General features: G+C 40.0%; 1 protein-coding gene across 3 annotated transcripts; it reads left to right on the top strand.

The window, feature by feature from the left end:
* Nucleotides 1–11,627: 11,627 nt before the first annotated feature.
* LOC147309511 (uncharacterized) lies at nucleotides 11,628–23,779 on the top strand. 3 transcript variants are annotated; one of them, XM_086269132.1, is made up of 6 exons: nucleotides 11,628–12,610; nucleotides 12,754–12,809; nucleotides 14,117–14,227; nucleotides 14,359–14,427; nucleotides 22,334–22,429; nucleotides 22,651–22,859. In XM_086269132.1, the coding sequence occupies exons 2-6, from the start codon at nucleotides 12,768–12,770 to the stop codon at nucleotides 22,672–22,674; spliced, it is 342 nt and encodes a 113-aa protein (XP_086125258.1). In that variant the 5' UTR covers nucleotides 11,628–12,610; nucleotides 12,754–12,767; the 3' UTR covers nucleotides 22,675–22,859. The 3 variants fall into 3 exon arrangements, with proteins under 3 accessions (XP_086125258.1, XP_086125257.1, XP_086125256.1); XM_086269131.1 differs by lacking the exon at nucleotides 22,651–22,859 and adding an exon at nucleotides 22,980–23,779 and having other exon boundaries at nucleotides 11,636–12,610; nucleotides 12,748–12,809; XM_086269130.1 differs by lacking the exon at nucleotides 22,651–22,859 and adding an exon at nucleotides 22,980–23,776 and having other exon boundaries at nucleotides 11,986–12,610.
* Nucleotides 23,780–27,565: the final 3,786 nt, after the last annotated feature.

The following is a 27,565-nucleotide window of genomic DNA, read 5'->3' on the forward strand; positions in this document are numbered from 1 at the left end:
GTTTTACGTGGCCTATCAACACAATTTAAAAACTGGCACATTGTTGCTTTGTCATCTTGAAGTGGTCATGTGATTGGCTTACCATGACTACCTCAGTCAAACAGCAGCACTCATGCGATTATTTTGCCCCCTTAGCTCCAGGTGTTCTACCAAAAAGTGATCGTCGTGCAGAAAGTGATTGCCGTCCGCAGGAACGTGGGCAGCTGCTTAAAGCTGTAGCGCCCAGATTACTTACAGCTACTTTTGTGCAACTGATATAAGATGCGGTAAGCTGAACACAGCTCAACCCTTCGTCTAGCATTAACCCCAGTTAAAAAAACAAACTGGTTCTTTCTTTTTATCGTTTCTCTCTGTAAGTTTAGACTGGAAGTTAAAGCAGGATACTTGCATCACAGTTACAGTTTTTAATGCAACTCTAATTCAAAACCCTCTAAAAACCAGTGATTAGTCGCACCACCCAAGCTGACTCCAGTGTGAGAAATTAATGTCTACAGTCATTGTGGCAAAACATCTTTCTAAAGATAAATTTCTTTTCTTATCTTAACTCTTTAAGATAAGAAAAGAAATTAATTTTAAAAAATGTGGTCTCCCCTCCTCCACCCACTCTTTCCTCTTATGAGCCTATACATTTTTCAGAGAAGGAAATTAATCCCACAGGATTTTTGCCTGTGTGGTGTCTTTTGTTAAGCAAACCTAACCCATGTGTGTTTCTGTTTTCCGCTGGTGGATGATTCACACCCATCGAAATCTTTGTATGTGTTATTGCATGAATATTTTGGTTGGAAATCCACCGAGAATACAGATTGTGCTCTTTTATTTTCCTCTGGTTGGGAGCTCAAGTTTATACAGCTTGTGATATGAAGTGGTTGAAGCTGCATTTGAAAATATAAAATCCTCCATGTCTGATCAAGTATGTGTAGATCTACAAGAGCTTTTGAAAATCACTGATTAAAGCTCCACAGAAGTGATGAAGTCTTTTAAATGTCCACATTTCATTCACAAATAAGAATTTATATACATGAAATAAAATAAAAAAGTTGTCAGGCAGTTGTCTCCATTACCGATTCTTTTATTCCCAGTTGTTAAGAGTGCGGGTTCTTTGGCTGATCTCTGTAAATAGAAAAGTAAAGCAATGGAGTCTACACGCAATGACCAGATTAAAAAAATGCAACTTTCTGAATAAAAAATCTCCAAAAAACATGACAGGGTAAAGTGTCTGACAGCAGTAATGGAGGTTAAATGCATGCTAATAGATCAAGAGGCACTTCCGTAACACATGCTGCTTCATGTCCCCAACGGATTCAAGGTCTATCATTCCTGTTTTTATAAAATCTCTCAAGGCCATAGAACTAAATCCTTTGACATTTCAAATGACATTCTATACACTAAATTGCTTTCATTAGGGTCTTTTCTCATTTTTTGTTATAAATGGTTTATGTTTCTTTTTTACTCTCTGTGGAATCAGTACTTTTTGTACTTGTTATTTTAAAGACTTTGCACTGTGTCAAGTCCTACAGAATTAGTCTTTTTCCCATGCCACATCAAAGCCTCATGGAAGACAGTGATGGAAACATGAACCCTGAGCTTCAGAGAAGAGACAGATATCTTCTCCACAGTACTCCTGTTCCCATAACTCACTGACATAATGTTATTTTAGTTCCTGCTCGAGAAAAGTCGTGACCCAGGAACTCTAAATGATACCTCGTAGCATTTTCTCACTCTCTGACTGGCCTAGTTTCAGTCATAAAATATTCATGTTTATATTTCTTAGTAACAAAAAATGGAAACATCACTCCTTTGGGCAGATTGATCACTATAAAAATATCATACATTTTTCTGCAGTTCATGCAGAGATGGTGTCATTAATCACTGAGTCTCGCTACCAGACAAACTAGACTAATATGTATATTCATATACATTCATCTTACAGCACTGAATGGAAGATTGATATTTTGATCAAACATTTTTTCTGAAAACCATAAATACATTAATTACATGTTGACCTGTAGGTCTCTATAACTCTCTAGTCTGGATGGTTGGGGTCATTTTTAGGGGCAATATAAAAAATTTGGAGGTCCAAAGTAGTTCAAATATAAACTGTTATTATTAAACAACTCATAGATCATCCAGAGCAACCAGTTTTTAGCCACAGCTGAAGTTTTAACTAGTCAACGCTGGCTCGAAATAGCGATGTGTTTGTTGAAACTTTCTCAATGTCTATTTGATGAATTGTGTTGAAATTTCATAATGAAATCCTCTGCGTAATTGTGTCACAGGAGAAAGGATCAAAATGTAGAACACAGGATAACTGTGGTTGTCTTTGTTGACTTGTGGCACCACCTTGAGGATGACAGCAATTGAATTTCGGAAATATTATACTTACCATAGTTAGAAATAAGGAGAGAATTCTCCCTGTAAAAATGAAATTTTCAAAGAGTATTTTCCAAATTCTGCTAAACAGGAATTTTTAACGCAGGCTTTCCAAAAATTCTTGTTGGATCTTATTTTGGATGCTTACATTATTTTAATTTGAACACAAAAATAATCGATGAAGTTATTTCACAAAATGTATGGTATACCCACCCCTCTGATGCTACCAGTCAGCTGTGTATCCATTTTCATGGTATACAACATGATGACCCAGATCATTTTGCTGCTGCTTGAGGTTTCTTTCAAATTCTTTATGATTCCTTCCACTTTGACAAGATTCCCAGTTCCAGATACACTGAAGCAGCCTCACAGCATAATCCTCCCCCCACCATGTTTCACTGTGGAGATGGTGTTGTTTCGATGGTCTCCAAACATAAGTAGCCTCTCTGTGGCCAAAGCGCTCTAGTCTCATCTCATCTGACCTTAGGACGCACTTCTGGTATTCATAATGTTTCTCCAAGTTATCCTTAGCATAGGTTGTGCTGTATGTGTAAGGTGTTTCCCCTGCATAAGTGGAGTTTTTCTTGCTAGTCCATTCCTGTGCAGGGTTAAAGTGATTGTCTTCTTTCTTTGAGACTACGTTTCCCAACTTGGCTAAGTCATTGGCAGGAGTTCTGGGGTCTTTAGACAAATCTTCCACTAGTTTTCTTTCCAGGCTTTAAAATCTTTTGCTTCCTACCTTTGTCAGGCTTGTTTTGTGTTGTGTGCCTCACTTTGAATTTCTTGATGATAATTGGAAAAGCTGTAAAAATGTATTTATCCATCTCCTGCTTTGTGAGCATCAACTATTCTTTTTCTTGAATCTAAATATATTTTTTGTTTTGTTTTTTGGCATGATCCTTTCCCAAGTGACTGCTCAAACTACAGAAGTTTTTGCACTGTGTGTAAATCCTGTAAAGTAACCCTCAGCCTTGACTTGATTTTAAAACGTTTGCGCATTACAAAGCTTCAACTTAAGCTTAAGCCCTAAGCAACAGACAGTGAAATCAGACCCTTGGGAAAAACTGAAAAAAATTTGATTGCCTCACCTTAATATAATCTTTTTTTGTTTGTTAGCATACCTTGTTAGCATGCCAAATGGCAAATTAAAATGGTGCACATAGTATATATTTAGGGTTGCCAACCGTCCCTTAAAAAAACGGAATCGTCCTGTATTTAGAAACAAAAGTACACGTCCCGTATTGAGCTAATAAGGGACGCACTCTGTCCCGTAATACAGTGAGAATCAAAAGTAGTCTATAAATGTTTATGGAATTAACGCTTTGTTTGAAAACATAATTCCCAGCCCCTCTCCTGCTTTGTGACCAATGAGCTGACAGCACACTTATGACAATTCGAGTATGACAATTCAGATTACCGCTCATCTCATTGGTCGAGGAAAGGTCGCTTACGGAGAAAATACCGGAAGACAACAAATGACCACAACAAGAAGCATGGCCAACAGGGAAACAAACGCCGACACTGCGGTGCAAGTCTCGGACGACAGTACACCTAAAGCTGGGCAGACACTGTGCGATTTTTTCAGTCACGTTATTCAGCTCCTGCTCAAACTGCACGATTGACTCGCAGGGGTTAGAAGTTGGTAGGTCACGATGCAGAGTCTCACACTATACCGCCCGATGCTCTGATGCGACCTGAGTGCTCACACTGTGCCTCCATAAAATGAAGGTTATAACAGAAAATCTGTCGCTCTCCCTCTCTCGCTCTGTCTTTCACTCACACAGACACACCACCACCATCAACTTTGCTAAATTGCTAATGAAAAACATTGATCAGGCAGCTGTGATTGAGCAGCAATGTAAATCCAACTATTTTCACAGTTGTTGTGGTCATGGTAATTTTGTGAGGCCACATCGAAAAGGCTCGGATGAGCTTTCCAAAGTTCTACAAGTTGTGCCTCCATCGCTTGTGTCCAGATCACAGGCTGCACAGCCGTGCTGCTCCATCTTTTTCACCGACGTTTACATGTTTGCGCGTGAGCAGTGTGAGTGGCTGTGGTGACACCCTCACAAGCGATTGATGATCGGGAGCTGGTCGTGAGGTGTTAATCGCTTCTCGTTACCCCACGTATACTACACGATGCACGATGAAGGCCAAAATCAGGCCGATCACCAAATCGGTCGCACGACTCAAAAATCGTCTCAAAATGGGCCAAAAATCGCACAGTGTGAGCCCAGCATTAGAGCAGCAATGTTTGTTCGCTCAGAGAAAGAAAAAAAGGCTGCAAAAGTACAGGGAGGAATGGGAAAAGGAAAACACCTGGCTGGAAAAGTGCACGATAACACCTTTAAAGCGCACTGCACTGTGTGCCGGCGCACTTTTTCCATAGGCATGCTTCTAGTGGTGGGCACATGAAGAACATGAGGGGCGTGAAAGCTCAGGGAACCCTTAACCAATTTTTTGTCCACCAGGCCACGGCAGAAGCACATATGGTATGTAAACACTGGTTTGTTTGTTTTTAAACCCTCTGGTAAAGGTTAATATCTGCAGTGAATATCAGCGCTATGTGGCCAGAAGTGTGATAATATAATTTATTTTGTGTAATAAACAACTGCAAGGATAGATGATTACAACAAATAGATCACTAATACATAAAAGTAATACATAGATGAATAATGATGATGAGTTATGATGCGTAATCATGGGAACAAGCGGGTTTACAAACAGGAGCAGCTGATGAGCTTTAGAAAAGCTGAAATAATACCTCAACTGAAGCCAATTGTACTAAATGCACTATATGTGCACTGTTACAATAATGTTTTTTGTTCTATTGTTTTCTATTAATTTATATAATTTTAAGTTAAGCAGGACAGAGTTCTTTTAAAGAAAGGTTTACTTATATTCTCAAAAGTTAAGCAGGCTTCTGTTTAAGAAAGAGACCTGTTTTACTGTGTTAATGTTGTCATTTTGAGCTAAAAATAAATGGCTAAATGATCATTTGTTTCCCATATGGTCATATCACAAAGAATATGCATCTGCTTAAATCAAATTCAAGTCAAATGGTTAAAAAATAATTTCACACACAAAAAAAAGAGCTACAAAATTCACCACACTGGGAAGGGTGAACTGGGTTGCCCGGCCCTGGCCACGACGTGTCCCTTATTTATTTTTCAGGGAGTTGGCAATCCTATATATATTATACCTGCTAATCATTGACCCGGCAGATTCATCAGTATGAGTATGTTAGCATGCTCATGAATTAGCCCAAAGCACTGTTTTGCCAAATAACCTGACAGCTCTGAGCTCTATTTATCTGCAGCGTCTCCATGTTAGCAACACAAACCAAATTCCTTTTAGCTAAATTATACTTGGTTTATTGTAGCCGGAGGTGTTTATGAGAAAACCCTATCAGAATATGAATTGAACATCTAAACATCATAACCCGAAGAAACACTGAGCTGGCAAACAAATTTAACATGTTCAGGTGTGCTCAGTCTTGTGTTGAACTGCATACTTTAAATAGATGAAGATGATGATGTAGAGATATTGGAGCCATTGGACTGAATGTAATGAGATGTCTTATGCAGGAAAAATAAGCCCAAATACATGCATGGTTATTTCAAACATAGTTTTTTTCTGCTGGGATTGGGATGATGTTCAACACAGCCTTGTTAACGCAACATCCAAAGAAAATCACCCACATACACATCCTGCCCTGACAGAGATTGAGGTCAGGGGATTGTCCAAACAGTGCCACGCCAACAACAATCTCATACAGTCAAAACACTATGCTGCCTGGGATAAGATAACAGGATCTGAAATCAGAAATATACACACATAGTAAATACATAGCCACAAAATTAATTTAGCTTTTGGCATGGGATGCAAGGAATTTAAGAAGATCCTTGCATCCTATGAGTTGCATTGTGAGCCACACAATGTTTCAACTGGTCAGTTTGTATCCACACATTGATATACATGTGTAAAAAGGCAAAAAGGGGGATATTCAAATCCCTGTGGTCACCATCTGTGGGCTCACACAAACAAGCACATACTTTCACTTGCACTGTAATGACTATCCTGTGGGTGAGATGCAGTCCACTGGGGCCTGGAGCTATGCTGGACAAATGTACAGTGGGGCAAAAAAGTATTTAGTCAGCCACCGATTGTGCAAGTTCCCCCACCTAAAATGATGACAGAGGTCAGTAATTTGCACCAGAGGTACACTTTAACTGTGAGAGACAGAATGTGAAAAAAAAATCCATGAATCCACATGGTAGGATTTGTAAAGAATTTATTCGTAAATCAGGGTGGAAAATAAGTATTTGGTCAATAACAAAAATACAACTCAATACTTTGTAACATAACCTTTGTTGGCAATAACAGAGGTCAAACGTTTACTATAGGTCTTTACCAGGTTTGCACACACAGTAGCTGGTATTTTGGCCCATTCCTCCATGCAGATCTTCTCGAGAGCAGTGATGTTTTGGGGCTGTCGCAGAGCAACACAGACTTTCAACTCCCGCCACAGATTTTCTATGGGGTTGAGGTCTGGAGACTGGCTAGGCCACTCCAGGACTTTCAAATGCTTCTTACGGAGCCACTCCTTTGTTGCCCGGGCGGTGTGTTTTGGATCATTGTCATGTTGGAAGACCCAGCCTCGTTTCATCTTCAAAGTTCTCACTGATGGAAGGAGGTTTTGGCTCAAAATCTCACGATACATGGCCCCATTCATTCTGTCCTTAACACGGATCAGTCGTCCTGTCCCCTTGGCAGAAAAACAGCCCCATAACATGATGTTTCCACCCCCATGCTTCACAGTAGGTATGGTGTTCTTGGGATGCAACTCAGTATTCTTCTTCCTCCAAACACGACGAGTTGAGTTTATACCCAAAAGTTCTACTTTGGTTTCATCTGACCACATGACAGTCTCCCAATCCTCTGCTGTATCATCCATGTGCTCTCTGGCAAACTTCAGACGGGCCTGGACATGCACTGGCTTCAGCAGCGGAACACGTCTGGCACTGCGGGATTTGATTCCCTGCCGTTGTAGTGTGTTACTGATGGTGACCTTTGTTACTTTGGTCCCAGCTCTCTGCAGGTCATTCACCAGGTCCCCCTGTGTGGTTCTGGGATCTTTGCTCACCGTTCTCATGATCATTTTGATCCCACGGGATGAGATCTTGCGTGGAGCCCCAGATCGAGGGAGATTATCAGTGGTCTTGTATGTCTTCCATTTTCTGATGATTGCTCCCACAGTTGATTTTTGCACACCAAGCTGCTTGCCTATTGTAGATTCACTCTTCCCAGTCTGGTGCAGGTCTACAATACTTTTCCTGGTGTCCTTCGAAAGCTCTTTGGTCTTGGCCATGGCGGAGTTTGGAGTCTGACTGTTTGAGGCTGTGGACAGGTCTCTTTTATACAGATGATGAGTTCAAACAGGTGCCATTCATACAGGTAACGAGTGGGGGACAGAAAAGCTTCTTACAGAAGACGTTACAGGTCTGTGAGAGTCAGAGATTTTCCTTGTTTGAGGTGACCAAATACTTATTTTCCACCCTAATTTACGAATAAATTCTTTACAAATCCTACCATGTGAATTCATGGATTTTTTTTCACATTCTGTCTCTCACAGTTGAAGTGTACCTCTGGTGCAAATTACTGACCTCTGTCATTTTTTTAAGTGGGGGAACTTGCACAATCGGTGGCTGACTAAATACTTTTTTGCCCCACTGTATACAGATAGGAAGTTAAGCCTCTTGCAAAGCACGACTTAGTGACAGAGGGATCAGGCGTTAAGACATAAAGCATGTTAGGATGGTTCATGACAAGAGCTTTTAAGAAGGGTCACTCCAGTTCAGCAACACACTCACATCTAAGTTCACTCAAGCATTAAGACATTTCTAATGTAAAGGAATTTGATAACTTGATTACTTGAAGGTTATTTCAGTTAACCGCTGTGTTTAATAAAACTTTACCATCAGTATTTATCTGCAGCTGTGGATGGGTGGATGGCTATCACTGAAGAACCAAGAGGACATTAAAATCTCGTGAGAATTTTGGAGGAAGTTGTAGGATTGGAGTCTAATGTGACCATATTTAGACTCTGGGGATTTTTATTTTATTTTTGTTTGTGTGCCTTTGTAGGGTTATAAGTTGAAAGTTCTAACTGAACTACTGAACAAAGTCGATTCATATTCATCGTATTGCATTTTTCTTTCCAAGCACATCCCTCATCCAGTGACGTAAACTAAGAATATAAAGTGGATAAAAACTACAATTACTTCTTGAAGAGCGTCAAAGTGTCTCAGGTTTGTGTTCAAAAGCTAGGGGAACATGTGCTGACAGAGACTGACAGATTGGTGTTATACTAATGTTGTGGTAAAGAGGTAGTTAAGCTCTCAACTTACCTGCCAATCTGCCTAAGTTCCAACACTCAGCTGCAGTCATGAGCTTTGGATAATGCCCTTGAAAATTTGGAAAAAATTAGTAGAGTCAAAGAGCAATTTGTGCATTTACAAAAAACAACCATTACAAGACAGTGTGGAAAATTATTTATCTTATGTGACAATATAAGTTTTGAGGTTCGATTAGATTTTATTGCTTAAGATATCGCAAGCCTGTTACAAGTTAGTTTAAAGAAGCCAAAGCTGATACACCATGTAGTACTATAAAATAGTTGGTCTTCACACAAAAAAATAAATAAAATAAAATTCAAACTTAATGCTTTAGAAAAAAAACTTAAACAAGGAAGCATAAGGAGCATCAACTCAGTTCAATTTTCAACAATAACAACACAACAAAACTAAAGATTTGACGTCAAAATTCTGGCTAGTCTTGCACTTGGCAGTGAAGAAAATTTCCTCACTGATTTTTTAAAATCATGTAGAAGTTATTAAATTAAAGCATGTAGGCAAATATGAAAAAACGGAGCGATCGTGGCTCAAGAGTTTGGAGTTTGCCTTGTAATCAGAAGGTTGCTGGTTCGAGCCCTGGCTTGGACAGTCTCAGTCATTGTGTCCTTGGGCAAGACACTTCACCCGTTGCCTACTGGTGGTGGTCAGAGGACCCAGTGGCGCCAGTGTCTGGCAGCCTCGCCTCTGTCAGTGCGCCCCAGGGTGGCTGTGGCTACAACGTAGCTTGCCATCACCAGTGTGTGAATGTGTGTGTGAATGGGTGGATGACTGGTTGTGTAAAGCGCTTTGGGGTCCTAAGGGACAAGTGCAGGCCATTTACCAAATATAAAAATAATTTCATGAAAGCGAGTATACATATTTCATTTCATTAAGAACATTGTCTGTGTTCACATTAGCGAACTCATCGGTTGGAATTAAAAACATGCCCTCGTCAGGCATTTGCCAGACAACTGCCTCATTTTTCTTGAAACGACATTCTCAGACATTTTGGGAGCCTCCAGGGAGAAGCTGTAGGATGTGACAGAGTAGAAAGACATCTGGGCTACCTTGGTTAGCCTGATGCCACTGGTCAAAAAAGGATGGGAACTAGAATCAGAGGCCCAGTGGGAGTTTAGCATTCTTCCTTAAATGATATACACACCCAGCCTGTGCAAATGGTAAGTAAGTACACTTTGTAACCCACTCTGTTCTGTAACCTATAGTTATTAAGTGAGGAAAATCCTAAAACAGAAGTTTGGTTCTGTGTGTTTTTCCCCACATGCCCATAAAAGACAACATGAAGACTTGTTCTAATAAAAATGGATTACAGTGGCATGAAAGAGTCCAAGAGGGCAATAATGACACTGACTGAATCCATGTATGGAGAAGCATCTGTTGTGAGTCTGGGATGAGATGGAGCACAAACAAAATACTCAAAAATCATTGCAAATAGTGATTGTGTGAAAGACATTTGCATAACCACCTCTGATACTTTAAGTTGGATCACATTTCCTTATGCTGTATTTCAGTGGAGAAAGTTGATGAATATCCAGAGGTTTTGTATTCTTACGTGATTGGTGTTTGATTTCAAGATGTTTCTTGTTTCTAAGCCGTACCATGATATTATTGTCATTATAGTTATTTCTTACTCATTCCATCCAATATTATGATCAGGACTAATGCAGTTAGCATGTAACTGTTAGGCTGTTACAGTGCTGAAGGATCATCGCCTTTCAATTATCGTTGATTATAACCAAATGTTTTAAACAGGACAAAGCATGCATGGCTTTCATTTAGGCTGTGCGGGTTTCAGACTCGCATGCAGGCATACTACAATAAAAAGAGGTCTTTTACTATGTGGTTTTTCTCTGTGACTTTGTTCCTGGGGTCACCAACTTGTTTAAAGCTTTTTTTTATAGCTACAGTTATATTTGTAAAACAGCAATTAGGGGGAGGACAGAGGACATAAACTATGGCAGAACGAGCATTAGAGAGAATGACCATCAGCCTTACCAGTGGAGGTAAAGAGAAAGCTCAAAGACGAGCAGTGAAAAAGCAACAAGCAAAAGGAGCATGAGAAAGAGTCTGTTCATGTGGTCCACAGAAATAAATTTTTGTTTTTAAACCTATAGTCCATTGGTGTGAGTTACATAGTAACCCCCCAATTTGGTGGTCAATTTATCCTGCACTTACCAATATCTACCTCTGACATGTCAGTTCCACCGTCGCCTTGCATCGTTACCTGCAATTCCAACCCCTCCGCCACCTCGTCATCCACCTTTGGCTGGATTTTATTCAGCAACCCCCAATTCCATACCATATACCAAAGAGTGATGAACTCTGATGCATAGACACCAGACTATAACTGTATTCTGCTGCTGTACAAATAATTTCAAAGTTGAGTTGTCTGAGGGAAATTCAAATATTTGACATTATTAAAGAAAACTAAAAAGAGGTTTAATGAACTATTACCAGGAAGTTTTTGTAGTTCTTTATTATTCGTATATCACTGTTTTGTTATCTGTGGAAAGTTCCTGGCAAATAAAGTTCAAAGTTCATATAGCAGCACAGACTGTACATAAAAGACGGTTTCTGGACTTTATAGTTTTAAGCATTAACACCATGTTTATTTTTGTTGTTGTTATTGTGTTTGATTTTATTAAGTAACAGAATAATAAAATATCAGAACTTTACTTGTTAAAACTGAAGCACAAACTTGTTGAATGATTTGTGTCAGATTTTTCATGAGAACATTTTAATGCCAGAATGACTTTGGAGGTAGCCTCAAGTGGTCGTTTTAGGAGATGCAGTTTTTGGCGCATCAGTATCGGCTTCATTCTTCAGTCCAGGAAACTACTGCGATCTGTTTCATGCAAAATATCTGCACTGAAATTCATGCCTTTATCGTGTTTTATAGACAGAATCCAATGTCTCATTGAATCTGAATGAGAAATTGGAAAGGAAGTGATCCCTGCTGTGAAAAGTTTCACTCAGCTTTGACTTCTCTTGGTCACATCTCCTGATCTGAATTGATACAGCAACAATGTAACAACACTGTGGTAGAACGTGTTCAGTGGAAACACTCAGAGCCTCAGTGCTGCATATCCATCACAGGAGCAGCTAATGTGGCTGTCAGGCTCCTTTTTAGCAGCCTGCTGAAAATACTAGTAATTAAAATAACAGAGTATCATGAACTTTACTCATCCCAGATGGGGGAGGGTAACACAGCAGCAGAATGCCAACTGCAAAGACAAATGAAGCTGTATATTTACAATGCTGACAATTATTTTTGACCCATGTGGGCATATTAAAATGGTACTTTTCTATACCTGAGGATACAAAGATTCATATTTTTTATTAAATAGTTAAATTAAATGATGTAAGCTGTTGGTTTGTTTCGATTAGCATACAGACTAAAATGTGCCTGTACCTTTTAAAAAAAAAACAAAAAAACAAGGGTAATTTTTTTTTTTACTTAATTCTTACTGTGTGTCATCGTGGTTAAGATACAGTGACCCACGAACTTTAATTTTTAAAAAGCGTCACCTATTTATTATGCTCTTCTTGGCTTCCTGACTTTTTATTAGCAGGATAGTGGCAATTCTATCACTGCACTGTGGAAATGACCAGCATTTAAGTGTTGCACTGTTACTGTACAAAAACGTCCATGACTCCGATCGTCAGCTTTCTGTTGGGACTCTGAGCTGAGTAAGGACACATCTGTGGGTATTCTAAAAGATTGAGCAGAAGAGGAGGCAATTAGAGCGGGGTGAGAAAGATCTCAAAACACACTGAACCCGAAAGAGTGTGTAAAAAGAGAGGACACAGTTCTTCTTGACCTACAGGTGAGTTGAGCTAATTTCTGATTAGCTATTTAACTCTAAATGCTACAAAGTTTTCACAGATTTTGAAAGAAAATTAAATGTGTGACATAAAAGCATCACTGAGACTTAATAAAATGTGAACATCTGTGTGTCATGAGCCGCAGATCTGTTGTTTAAGATGACGCACGAGAAGAGGTTTCAAGGCATTCCCATGTCAAAGGTAAGTTACATGCTGCTGGGATTGAAGACTCATGGGTGTAGGGTTGAAAGTTTCTTCATATATTTATTCTTCACCAACTAGATAGATAATTATCCTCAGATAACATAAAGTAGAACAATTCTGAGAAAAGCCAAGAAAAGAAACACAGTAAATCAAATAAACAGTTTCCATTTCCTCGGTGCATTTGTTCCACATGTGTATTTGTCATTTGGGTTGAGATCTTGTGAGGCAGCTGAGGTCATAGCAGATGTCATTTAGTGTCATTTTTATATTCATGAGACCTTTTGGTGATCCCAGTAAAAGGGTGACCTAGTTATGAAGCAGCACTTATCTCTTGTCCCGCTGTCCTACATATTGACAATGTCCTACATTTGACTGTTTCAAGTTTATATAAGTGAACATTTGTAAAACCTGGATTCAACCCAGTGAATATGAAGGAAGCAGGGAAGGCAGGCATCATGGTAAAGTGCAGGTTTATATGTCTTTTGCTGTCAATAAGCCCAAGGGGGAAACAGTCACCAGTCACCACAAAGTTACAAGCTATTCAGACCTTCCAGAAAATGTAGTGGTGTAAAAAAGTTAAAGTAAAAAAATAATCTCAGACAAGAAAAACAACATGTCATAATTAACATGTTAGAAAAACCAATGAATGGCTGCATCCCGACTCAGGCAGCAGGCTAGCAAAGTGAGGCAGTGGTTAACGCTGTGGCATTACAGCAAGAAGGTTCCTGGATTGAAACACTGATGGCAATTCTGTGTGTGTAGTTTGCATGTTCTCCCTGTGCCTAAATTTCCTCTGAATGCTATGGCTTCTTCCCAAAGGCAAGTAAGTTAACCCTTATGTACTGAAATCTGATGACTTCTTAAAGTGAATTAAAATACACAAAAATAAATGAATTTTAAAACTTTTCTAAAAATTTTATACATTTATTTTTGTATTTGGTAATTTTACCCAAATCAAATACCTACTTGCCAGTTCTCTAGACAAAAAACATTTAGCATTGTTAGCGTGCATCACTGGACATTAGCATCTAGTCATGGGTGTTGCACTTACAGTAACATATGTGGCATAAAACTATGAACAGAAGCTTTATGTGAATCATAAAGTGTGGTGTGTGTAAGAATGAATGCCACATAGAAATGTAACTTCAATGAGTCTCTAGTAAGAAATAAATACTGAATACTGAAATACTGAAAATATCCAGACACCACCAAGGGACTACTTTTTCACCACTTCACCATATTGCCTGTGTTCCAGCATTGACGCTGTTTCATGACACTCACAAAAGCCACTTTTCTGGTTCTAGTCAATGAGAGGTTTGTGTAAAGAGGAGGACTATGCATTTCTGAGAACATCGGAAAGGACAGAAGGAGCGGCGGCTTTAGGGAACGACTGGAGAGACAGGAAAGAAGAGAGGGTATGGCAAGTGCGACCGAATCAAATATCACACCCCAAATGTGCACAAATTTCATGTATATCCATGTGTTTGTGTGTGTGTGTGTGTGTGTGCTGTGTGTGTGTGCATGTATGTGTGTCTGTGTGATTTAGGTCCGCAGGCGATTAGAGCAGGAGCAGCAGGAAAAAAAACGACTCAGAGAAATAGAGGAGAGCAAGAAGGTGAGCAGACGCGTGCACACACATACACACATGACTGGATGGTTCACACTCTACAAGTCCATACATCTGCAAAACAAACATAGTCTTCACTTCCAACCTTTGGCACAGCATGAAGGGTTGCGCTAACTGACAGCAGCTTAGGCTCAACAGCTTGTACTTGTTTCTTCTTAGAAACCACATGCCTGTTACACACACATACACACACACACAGGTTGGACACAGGAGCCAAGCAATAGTAACTGAATGTGACCGGTGCTGTGATAGATCAAGCTGGCCATCAGCGCTATTTATTGGAAACCAGGCACTGTTTTAGCCTTTCAGAGTTTAATAATTGAATGTTCTTGACTGGGAGGATGCTTTCCATAACACTTTTTAAACAGCTTTTTCAAGGGTTTTGTGTGAAAATGATCTTCCTTATTAAGTTATTAGCAAATACCAAAATGTGAAGTCAGTGTTTTTTGTTTGTTTTTTTATTTCCTTCACTTGTGAGGCACACACACTGTGAAGGTGACTCATTTATTCACATTTTAAGACGGCAAGCTTAGGTTTTCGTGAGACCAGGTTGTAGTAATCAGTCTGATGGAAACAGAGAGCTGAACTATCAAGTAGACGGGCCGTGGTGTGACGCCAAATCAATGAGCATTAATCTACCGTTGAGGTTCACTTTGTTGCTCAGGGCAAAATCAGATCGACTTCCTGGAATTAACAGTCTAGGCAACACAATTCTGGCCCTCTGTCAAGACTGCCAGGGTTTATCAGTCGCTTTGGGAGAGCATGTAGACACACACGCAGTAGAAGAATGAAATAGACATTTGGCAGTATGAAACAAAAGAAAGTGGTTTTGCATTGATAGTACAGATTTATTCAAAACACAACACAACACATAAACAGTTGCCAAAACAGATGGACACTCTCATGGACTTGGAATGCAGCATACACTAAACAGCTGTGGACGCTTTGAGCAGTTGCCCAATTTTTGACAAGAGCGTGTTAAGGTCAACAGGGGACGAGGGCTTGCTGTTGCTGTCAGTGTTTCTGCTTCTCTGCAGAAAAAATAAAAAGACAGGAAGCTGATGACAACATTTACCCTGATAGAGTAGACAGTCACTCTCACAGCAGTATGGAATGTACTTTCTGCTGAACCCTAACTTAACCCAGAGCCACACATCAAAAGTACACACAAATGTGCATGGACTCAGTGACTTATGTCCTCTGACATGTGCACAGAGAACACAGAGAAACATACAGCCAATGCAGAAAAGCAACCTGAACCCAAACAGACCTCCAGTCTTCATTAAACAAGGGTTAATCTGTATAAAATGTCACACGTGCTCACCACTGGAATGTGTCAGTCGAGCCATATGAATACCAGAAAACCGTTGTAATGTTGACAAGTCAACATGGAGATTTAAGTGAGTGCATTACAATGAATTCAACCAAAATAACCAAACGAAAAACTTAATAGATGGGTGTCTTTTAAACCTAAGCTATATTGCCAAAAGTGTTCACTCACCCATCCACGTCATCGAATTCAGGTAATCGCTTCCATGGCCACAGGTTGATAAAATCAAGCATCTGGGCATGCAGACTGCTTCTACAAACATCTGTGGAAAAAAATGGGGCACGCTCAGGAGCTCAGTGAATTCCAAATGAATTGGTACTGTGATAGGATGCCACCTGTGCAAAAAGTCCAGTTGTATATTCCTCACAATTGCACTTGTCGTGAGGAATTAATTCAGCTGCATCCAGGACTTACTGATTTTTATAGCCTGGTCTCGGACAACTGAAAGTCCTTGAAAAAGGACTTGAATCACCAAGCAAAATGCAAAGTGTCAGATGTAGTGCTGTAAAGCATTTCTCTGGAGTGATGAATCATGCTTTCCTGGGAATCCAAAGAACGAGTCTGGGTTTGGTGCTTGTAGGGAAAACGGTACTTTTACTGACTGCATTGTGCCAAGTGTAATGTTTAGTGAAGGAGGGATTATGATGTAAGGTTATCTTCAGGAGCTGGGCTCTGCCCCTTAGTTCTTTAGCATACCAAGACATTTTAGACAGTTCCAGACTCACAACTTTGTGGAAGCAGTTTTGTTGATGGCCCCTTACTGTTCCAACATGACTGTGCACTGGTGCACAAAGCAAACTCCATGGATGATTATACCTTTGGTGAAGAAGAACTTGACTGGCCTGCACAAAGTCCTGACCTCAACCAGACAGAAGACCTTTGGGATGAAATAGAGCAGAGACTGCAGACCAGGTCTGACCTCTGAAATGGGATTCTGGAAGAGTGGTCAAAAATTCCCATAAACACAGTCCTAAACCTTGTGGAAAGCCTTTCCAGAAGAGTTGAAGCTGTTATAGCTGCAAAGTGTGGGCCAACATGGTATTAAACCCTATGCATTAAAAATGGGATGACACTCAAGTTCAAATTCAATTCAATAAACTTTATTGATCCTGAAGGTTGGCCCCGAAGGAAATTGGTGAATGCGTGTGAAGGCAGACAAGTGCATACTTGTCTGCCTTCAATATTGTGCATTTCCAAATTAGTTCTCTGAAGTTGGGGCAAAAAGTTCTTGGTTTAGAGCCTGTTTTTGCTAAATTATGTACTATTATAGGCAAACTCACTGAATAGTGATTGCAAGAACAAGCAACATTTTTTAAGTCTTACATAAGCATCTGACATCACCTAAATCAAAGGCCTTTGGTTCAGAGACATGGAGGCAGTTACAGTGGTAGTACTGTACTACTGGCTACATTAGATTCTTTTGTGCTGCTCAACTTTGGCGCTGCATTAAAAGTCCTTAAAAAACACCACACACATACAAATTATGAATCTGTAGTGAAAATTCTGAAAACCTTAGCATAGTTCATTGCTGCATGCATATTGTTCATGTTACAGATCATACCGTACATTAACCAGACCTAGGAAAGCTGCTGTTTTCTTTGATGAGATGGGGCAAAATGGAGATCATCTACATCTTGTCCTTCACATTAAATAGGACAGGTACCATCCTGATTGCTACCAGGTGACACTTCATAAGCCAGAATCCTTAATGGTTAGGAGGCATTCTGCTGTCCGACAAACCGAACAAGCAACTGAAATCTCACAGAAAAAACATTTCGTTTTATAAACTACAACAGGCTAACTTACTTATTTTATAGTTCTATATAACATTATTATCACATTGACCTTCAGAACCATCTATTGAGGAATGTGCATTTTTCCTCTTCCCCCCATTCCTTTGACAACCTGAAAAAAGTCATAGGGTGCAGCATAAAAACAGGTCAGCTACAGCATCCTTTTATATCTCTAATTCTAACGCACGACGCAGAGCTGATCTTCAAAGACATGGCAACATGTGTCTGGCATCTTTCCTTCTTGAAGCAAACTGGATAGACAGACTTCTGACTTCTTCAGAGTTTCCTAGTTTTTAGATTGAAAAGCTAAAATATTAATTAGCAATAGGACGCATTGAAAACTCCTGGAACCAATGGAATTTGCTGAGAGCCTTTGTCAAAAGTGATGTTTTGTTCATTGCCAAAGTTGTCAACCTGAAGTTTATCTGAACACAAAGCTTACCCCTTACAATATAAAGTGCCTTGAGGCGACTGTTGTGATTTTGCGCTGTATAAATAAAACTGAATTCAATTGAAAAGAGGAGATTTTCGTGTGGTGAGGGTCTCACTCTCAGTACTTAGTAATTAACTAATGATAGCTGTATGCAGTCTATTAGCTCATATTTACTGTTAACTCCCCCTATATGTGTTGAAAGCTATTCCTTTGGGTTTTTTATACAAATAATGTCTGCACGTTAGTTCTGTTAGTGATGGAGTTCACCTTTCTTCACCTTTCAGTTCCCGCAGCATCCTGTGGGAGTACGTTTTTATTTAGTTTCTTTGATGGCTTATAGCATCTCCAGTCTTCTGCGAGATGACAGACCAACGTTAACCAAGTGTGACCTTCCTCCAAATATTTGTTCTTTTATAGTTGACGTCCAAACTTTGGCGTGTTTCACACATGTAGTGCAGATTAAAATGCTTATATAACTTTCCTGTGAAATACAATAATTATGACCTTCTGTCATCTAGTGTCATCTGCACAAGGGGGGTGGGGGTGGGGGGGCATGTAAACTGCTAAAAACAGAAAGAGAGAGAACGCACATTTGTTTACATATTTCTGTAACTTTTTCCAAATTATTAGTGATTACTAACAAAAGCTGCTGTGACTCAGTCTTGAGTGAACATTACACAGAAAACAGACAGGACTGTGCAGCGATCAAAACTTGATTCCAGCCTTTGAATTGCAGTTAGCAACTTTAAATTTCATACTATGTACATCTTTGTACTATGTGTTCATTAGCTGCACTTTGACTGCTTTCAGGACACATTTAACTAGAGCCAAGATGAAGGTTAATTAGGAACTGCGACCTCAATTGACAAAATGTCAAATTTAGTTACATTTTGTAAAACAAAATGTAACTAAATTTAAAAACAATTTTTAAAAAAAAGAATGAAATGATTTGAAAATCTAGATCCATTTCTTTATTCTCAGTACAAAAGAAAAAATATTACATGTTTAAACTAAGAAAATATTAAATTTTTGAATAAAAATATTAGCAAATTTTGAATCTGATCGCAATAATACATATCAAAAAAGCTGGGGGAAATAAAAGTTAATTGGCAACAGGTCAGTAACATGACTCAGTATAAAAAAAGAGTCTTTTTGAGAGGCAGGGTTTCTCAGAGGTAAAGATGGGCGATTTTGAGAATAATGTTCCCCAAAATAAAATTTTCATCATCTCCAGTACTTGATGTCATTAAAAGATTTGGAGAATCTGGATAGCTATGACAGAAGGAGCAAGAGTAAATGGGCAAATTTAGAAGATGGTGGACCTGCTGTGATGGGGTTTGGAGACAGTGGCAGTGACAGTTGATTTTGGATGCTTGTGGTCTTCAAGCTCTCAGGCAGGACTGCATTTTTTCTGTCTTGGAAATCGCAGCATGGGCCCAGGATCACTTCCAGAAATCATTGTTTGTGAACACAGTTCTCTGCACCATCCACAAATGCAGGTTAAAGCTCATTTAAAATGGACAGAGGCAAAGTGGGAAAACTGTTCTGTAGTTAGATGGTTTGAAATTTGAAAGGAGTTTCATTTTAAAAAGCCTTCATCTCTGATTGTATGTGGGTATATTAGTACATACAGATCTGTCAGCTTGCACATTTGGAACAGCAACAGCAATATACAGTTTTTAGAACACATGCTCCCATCCTGTTGATGTTTTTTTTCTTTTCAGGGAAGGCCTTTCACATTTCAGCAAGAGAACACTAAACCACACACTGCAGCTATTAACACAGCACGGCTTTGAGGTAGAGTCCAGGCGCTGAACTGGCTTGTCTGCAGTCCGGACCTTTCACCAGCTTAAAACATCTGACTCATCATGGAGTAGAAAACACAGCAATGATGCACGGGGACCATTGAGCAACTATAGAATCCTACATCAGACAATAGTGGGACAACACTGTGCTCTCAAAAATACAGCAACTGGTCTCTGTAGTTTCCAAATGTTTTACAGCAGCGATCCCCAACCTTTTTTGCGCCACGGACCAGTTTATGCCCGACAATATTTTCACGGACCGGCCTTTAAGGTGTCGCGGATAAATACAACAAAATAAAACTAGTACCGGTACCGAAAAAAAGAAGATTTATTCATAACACACGTGAAAAGACCCAGGAAAACCGAGTAAACGATAAAAACGATAACAAAATAACGCTGAAAACCGATAAAAACCCTGAAAACCATACATTTCATACCTGAGCCTCAACTCTCGCGGCCCGGTACCAAACGACTCACGGACCAATACCGGTCTGAGGCCCGGGGGTTGGGGACCGCTGTTTTACAGACTGTTGTAAAAAGAAGAGGGATGCTGCATAATGATAAACATGACCTCGTCTAAGCTGTTCCAAACTGTGTTGTTGCCATCTAATTCAAAATGAGCTAATATTTTTCTTAAAATGGTACATTTTCTCACTCTCACGTTTAAACTTATATATGCAAATTCGTTTTAATTAAAGAAATTATCAGAAAGTTTACCAAACACTCCTTTTTCCCAAAATCTAAATTTTCTGGCAATTATTTCATAGTTCAGACTTTAAAAGGTTAATTCAACTAAAAACTAGTACTACTACTACTACTAGTACTAGTACTAAAAGTCACAGCCGGCAATTTATTGCTTAAACATGTATATTGCAATTTATTTCATTTTTTCAGGGTGAATGTATTTAGTAGAGGTCTGAAAAACTGTGTTTTTCCTGTTTTGTTATGTATGTATCAAATGCAATGTAGTTGTTGTTACAGGGTTAAACATCCAAAATCTAGACCTGCCTTTACATTTTCCAAAACCATCCATCCAGTGGAACAAATTGGAGTGTTTGCCAGGCTGATTCTGGCCCTTATGTTTAACACCCCTGCTCTGTTATAAAGTTTCACTTTAATTGGAATGAGACTTTAAAAGTTATTGAGACCATAAACTCAAAGTATGTAAGAGGTTGTAAAGCCTGTGAGCAGCAGGGCCATGGAAGTTTTACTTCACAGACCTGGAGGTTACATCCACGTGTCCGCCTGTAATTCTTCATATAAGCAAGTACATCCAGAGAGGAAATAAATCTAAGAAAAAACAGTTCAGAAGACAGAAAAACAGAAAAGATACACAATCATTCTCACTTAATCCTCCATAATATTTTGAGGCTCTGTAGGATTATTTTGATGGCTAAAGTTCCCCTGGTACAGTGATATAACAGGACATACATTCTGCTGGGCTTGCACCGCAGAGCCTTAAGTAGGCGTGCTTGTGTGTGTGTGATGAAAAGTTCTGGGTCTGCTGGCGGGTGTGTTCCTGACCTCAAATTTGAATCTCTTGTTGAATCTCTTGGATCCAATTTCCTGCAGTGTGTTTGTGTGTATTTTTAAGTAGAATTTACACACATGTGTGTGAGAGAGAAGGCCGATGCGAGTTGCGCTCAATGAACAGCGTCTGTCATTAATTAACGTTCCCGTCATGCTGTGTGTGGGTCTGGGGAGCCGTAATGTTTAGAGGAAGTTGATGTGAGCGAGGGAGCCATTTGCTCTAATGTCAGTCAGTTTCAAGAGGAAGACTCGCTGACACATATGGAGTGAAGGTGAAAGCAGTTACACAGTCAATGCGAACACACACACACACACACACACACACACACACACACACACACACACTTCCAGACAAACAACCAAGACATTCTTTCTTTAAAGGCCTTTGAATGATTATGGAGAGGGATATGGGGTAGCACTCTTGGTGCAAATTTGCTCAGACGGGCGATCACTGACAAGTTGACAAATTGAGTTGATTATTTTCCGTCTCAACTCCACTGACAAGTTTGTGGGAGCAATTTGCCAAGTTTTGATGATTGTGGAGTGTCATTGTGAGGATCAGTCAGAGGGGCTTTGGGTTGAAACATTAACCGTCAGCAGACGTGTTACTGTTGTAATTATGAAAACTACGGATGTAGTTAAACTCATTTTTCATGGCTGATTAAGACAAATGGAGTATAAAAAGGCAGTGCCAGCTGCTGGACTACTCTACATGGAATATTGCTTGTAAGCAGGGTACAGTTCAGATTCTTTACACTGACAGAATGGAGAGTTACACTTAAGATCAAAGCAGCCTGTATGTGGCCCACAGTGTAAAATGAGTTTGACAATTTGTTACCATGCAGTATTATTCCATGTACTTGGTTTCCCCAGTAAGAACCACTTCCTGTTCTTAACATCTGATTTCAAAAGGAATGAAGGGATTTCACAAAACCAGCAGCTAAGACAAATGTGTCCATCTTTTATATATAGTCTATCTTAAAACTGCATTTTGGTCTTTCAGGAGAAAGAGCAGCTGTGGCGCACTCATGTAGCAGAGCTGACCTCCAGCCAGGAGAAGACTCTGCAAGACAGACTGGCAAGGCTGCGCAGATTCAGGGTGAGGATGACAGGCAAACACATCCAGATCTCATTACCAACTGTTGATGTGAAAATCATGCACCTGCTGTTGTTTGATGTGGTTGCTGTGCTGAAATTCACATTAACCATACGAGATTCAACACCACAAAGCGACAGCCTAAGCAGCCGCAAAGCTTCTAGAGTTTCACTGCTCCAGCAACACAGAAAAGATTTTTTTTTCTTTCTTTTTTTTTTATAAAGGACATGGAGTTTATGAGACACTGAGCGGTCATGGACGAAGTCATCAAGTTACAGAGCAGTTACAATTTAGGGTCATTGATCAGGTGCTGGATAAAGAGACTAGTGAGTAGCTTTGAAGCGATATTCATGACTTTGTCATTATGTCATTCATTCTGGTGCCAAAAGATCATTGATCTGTCTTTCAGTCAAATATCACTATCAGGGGTTTTTTTTTCCTATGCTGGTCAGGTTTATGCCATTGCTGTCTACACACATATTGTGCACCTAGCAATCATCAAATGTGTAAGTGTTTAATGTTCAAACACTCTGAGTCTTTTTTTTTCATGCAGGAGTTCCAGAAGAAGGTGATGGAAGAGGAGTCTGGAGAGGAGGGTGCACCAAGCAGCCAGGCAGTCAATCAACTCCTCACAAGGATGTAGATGCATTAAAGGATAATCAAGAAGAAGGCTGACCGCTGCTTTAGTGGCCAGAACATAGCATTCTAATGCAAATATAAATTTAACAGTCACATACTGAATGAACTACTTTAATCTTTTAAAGTTAGTTATTGTATCTGACAGTGCTTCTTGGGGATTATACCAGAGATTGCTGTTCTTTTCCTCAAGTGTTTCAAAAATCTTGATACACTGTAACAAAGAACTGGTTACATTGTGATCTTGCCTAAATGAAGCATGCATTCTCCTTGCTGTTGCAAATCAGCTGGCTGTTTGTCTGGTGTGACTTTTTTGGGGGGGAGGGGGGGGACTAACAGTCAAAATGTCTCTAGAATTCGTCACAGTGCAGCTCCCTCCAGGATATCCAAGAAATAGATTGTCAGCATCGAGTTTTGTTTCTCTTCAGAAAGTTCAAACCAGCCATCAGGCAACCAGACATGATGGAAATGTTAAACGTCTATATATAAATACAGTAGACACGACCGAAGGCTGATTAAGGAAGGGCGAGTTTGGGAGCCTGTGCAGCAACTTGTGCTCACATAATATTTGACTGTTCCCAATACATTTTCATCCCACTGTATCGCTTCTGTTTCTTTTCTTTTCTTTTGTTAAATTCTTATATTAAACCGCAGTTGTCCAAAGGACTACTGAGGCTGCCTCATGTGTTATCAGGAGAACATAGCCTAGTTTGAATTAAAGGGAAGGAAAAAGCCCAAAAGAACATTCAGAAAGACAGGCCCCTGAAAACTACTGTGAACCTGAAAGTAAATTCATTTTTTCGTATGTCTTCTGGTCCACAGGTCAGCTTCTTAAGTGAGGTATTATACCCATACTTAAATCTTCAGCATGTTAAAATGCACACTTTGGTGCATTTTTCAAAATGTTTCAGTGTATGTTGGCTCTGATAGTGGTCTCTGGATTTATGCTTCCAGCAATACAATGTAACTAATATGGTGTGTGCATTCAGGACAGTCAAGAAAGCCTGGCTAAATAGAGGGATTAAATGGAAAAGATAGAAAATAGTCCTTTATATATATTCAAAGTCTACTGCAGTTTTAGGGTCACCGAGGAAACAAATAACAGGGCTAGCATAGTCAGAGTTGTTATCCCCAAGTATGTATATCAGTCTGTACTGCTAAGCACATTACTTAGAACTTTGACAGTGGAGGCAGGTGCTCGCACGCCATGTCCCAGTGGTGGTTAGCGTTAGGCTAAAATTTGTGTGAGCAATTTGTTACTGTGGGAAATATTTTAATTGCATTCTTGCTTCATCTGCAGTGTTAATTTTGACTGAAATTTTAATTTAGTTTTAATAATAGGCTTTTGACTAAAAAGAAAATTCTAGGGAGAGGAGCTACGCTAAGAGAGCACTTAACCAACCAGTGTTAAGTGTAAAGAGGGCATAGCCATCAATTGAGTACACTGTCATGAAATGTTCACTGTAAACATCCATTTTGCATGTCTTTGCTTTAATGTCCCAGCAAAGGCCAAACAAGATTAAGGTAATATGAGTTGGATTGCTGTAAGCACTCGTCATTTCCAAATGTCTTTTCTGGAGTTTTTTGGGGGGGTTTTGGAAGTAAAAAGAAACGATGAAGAAAAAACTCAGGAAAGACTTGCAACAACTTACACACACACACACCTTCCTGTCACACTTCAAAGTTTATGTATTGACACAGATGGAAAGACAATTTGGTGAGTCTCAGCTGTGATCCCTCTAAATATAAATGTGTGTGGGAGTTAAAAGTTCCTGCTTTGTGCGTTCACATCCTCACATGCAAGCATGTGCATTTTGCACATGCGCGATAAAGTACTTTTACTTATTTGTCTGCACATGTGTGTGGACATTTTATATAGTGTATTAACCCACCACCATTGTGTGTGTGTGAATTTAAGGTGTGGCCTGGGTCCTATAGGACCCTTTCATCAGTGCACCGAAGGGGAAAAAAAGGACAAAACATGTCGAAAGAGATGAAGTGAGCAAAGGTGAGATGAGGAGGAACAGGAGTTTCCAGTGTGTAAGAGCAGATCAGGAGAAGAAAAGAGGAGAATATGTCCTACAATGCAAAGTATAGTATTGCCTGAGGACACAGACATACAGGAACATGAACCGTTTCCCTCCCTCCCACAGTGTCTCTTCAATAGTATACCACAGTGTGAGCCTTTTCTGTGTTTATAATTATTTATTATATTTTATATGATATATTTATTTATTAAAACTGTGGACAGGTTTCCCACATTAAAGAGGCTTTATTATTCTAATTGCTTGTTTTATTGTGCAATTAAAACACACAATGTTCTAACGAACAAAAAGCCCCCACTATATGCAGAGCAAATGCTCTGTGGAGTTAACTATTCATTTTTGCATTTTCAACTGTTACACCCAAAGCAACATAGAGTGCACAAGAGAGGTGTAGAAAAGAGTGTAGACAGGTTGGAGTGGGTGTAGATTACAGAAGGATAGCAGCAAAACTGAAAGGGAAGGTTTACGAGACTGTAGTGCTGTGAGATGATGGACGATGTGGTAGAGCTTGATGTTGAACAGTTGGAGATGATAAGATTTTTGTTATTTTAAAGGAAGAGCTCTGGTTTAGCAGTTTGGAGACAAAGTGGGAGAGACAAGGGATGGTGTGGACATGTGCAGAGGAGGGATAGTGGATATACTGTACAGAGGATGTTGAATAAAGAACAGGCAGGCAGGAGGAAAGAGGAAGACCTCAGAGGATGTTCAGGGATATAACAAAGGAGGACATGCAGAGGGTTGGTGTGACAGAGGAGGATGGTAAGGCCAGGATGAGATAAAGGCATTTGATTTGCTGTGATGAACAATAAAGGGAGCAGAAGAAGTCTGTGATACAGCACAATCAGAATCTGCTCCCTTGAAAAATTATGGGAGTTTTAGTATTAGCTGATTTATCAGCATGTGTCAGTTTTCCAGATAATTTGAAATCTACTAGCTGCTACATATAAAATCAGAACAGAAAAACAGTAAATTTTTTAGTGTATTTTGGGAGGGCTTTTATTGTTTATTGATAGTGAAGAGAAGACTGGAAAGCCAAGGAGAGAAAACAGGTTAAGAGACAGTGTCTCAAATGTTTCTGCAAACCAGTGAAACAGTCTTCTGTAACCCAAGAAGCGACCTGCAGGGCTGAAAAATGAAGCCAACATGCAAAGGCCAAAAACTGCAGTTCCCAGCGTGGCCACTTGAGGCTGATTTCAAAAGTGAATTGCAAAATTTCGTTATAAAACCCCACATGTTAAAATTCAACCTAAAAGGATGTTCACAGCCAGCTCAAAAAAAACAAACCAACATCCATCCTCTTCCACTTATCCTTATCAGATCACCAGCCTGCTACAGGGCTAACACTGAGGGACGACCATTCACACCCAGTAGCGGTTTTTGATAAGGGCGACACGGGCGGTTGCCCGGGGCGGCATCGTGGTGGGGGGCGGCATCATGGGCATCTGCAAAAAAAAAAAAAAAAAAATTGCTCGTATTCATGCTGCCCTGACGTCATGCCAGCGCATACTGGGAATGGCATAGGCACCGATCGGTTTTCTATCGCCCATTTGCTGGGAGTAAGGGTGACCTCCGTTTGCGAGGTTCGCCTGCTGCTTGCGGCACAGGAAGGAGAGGGCGGGGCGGCGGGGGAGTCTCTGGCTGGCTGGAGCGGCATCTAATCCGGTCGTTAGGTCTGACGTCACTAGCCGTGTCTGGGCCTAAACTCCGCTGCAGGTCCATATATCAAACGATCACTATGGCATTACTGAGAGTTGAAAAACTGTCTAAAGTCTTTCATCTTTAATAAAATGATCAGCGTTCTGCTCTACCAGGTGTAACAATTGAGTTTAACATCCAGTATATAGCATGTCCTGACTGCGGGGTTTTGGAAACAAATTAAAACGTACAGCTCTGTTATCATTTCCAACATAAATGAATAATAATAATAATAATGGATTTATATAGCGCTTTTCAAGGCACCCAAAGCGCTTTACAATACCACTATTCATTCACTCTCACATTCATACACTGGTGGAGGCAGCTACAGTTGTAGCCACAGCTGCCCTGGGGCAGACTGACAGAAGCGAGGCTGCCATATCGCGCCATCGGCCCCTCTGGCCAACACCGGTAGGCAAGTAGGGTAAAGTGTCTTGCCCAAGGACACAACGACCAGGACAGAGAGCCCAGGGATCGAACCGGCGACCTTCCGGTTACAGATGCGATTCCCAACCCCCTGAGCCATGGTCGTAAATGAAGACAGAAAACTAAACAGCAGTGACGTTTGTAGGGTTACTGAAGTTTGGCTAACTGGTATATAATGATGTGCTACGTGACTGCTAGCGACACAGCTATGTTAGCATAATAAAAACAAGCTAACTTTTTTTCCACTCGATAAAAGTTAACATGAGTGTTCTCGGTGGTCAGGAACAAATGCAATCGCATGGCAGGATGCTGTAAAAGGACCAAACTTCAGCCAGGA

Source organism: Aulonocara sp. 'chitande type north' Nkhata Bay, linkage group LG17 (assembly GCF_057382095.1).
Source record: "Aulonocara sp. 'chitande type north' Nkhata Bay isolate Kocher_YH1m ecotype deep benthic linkage group LG17, A_spYH_male_GT1.1, whole genome shotgun sequence".
Lineage (NCBI taxonomy): Eukaryota > Metazoa > Chordata > Actinopteri > Cichliformes > Cichlidae > Aulonocara > Aulonocara sp. 'chitande type north' Nkhata Bay.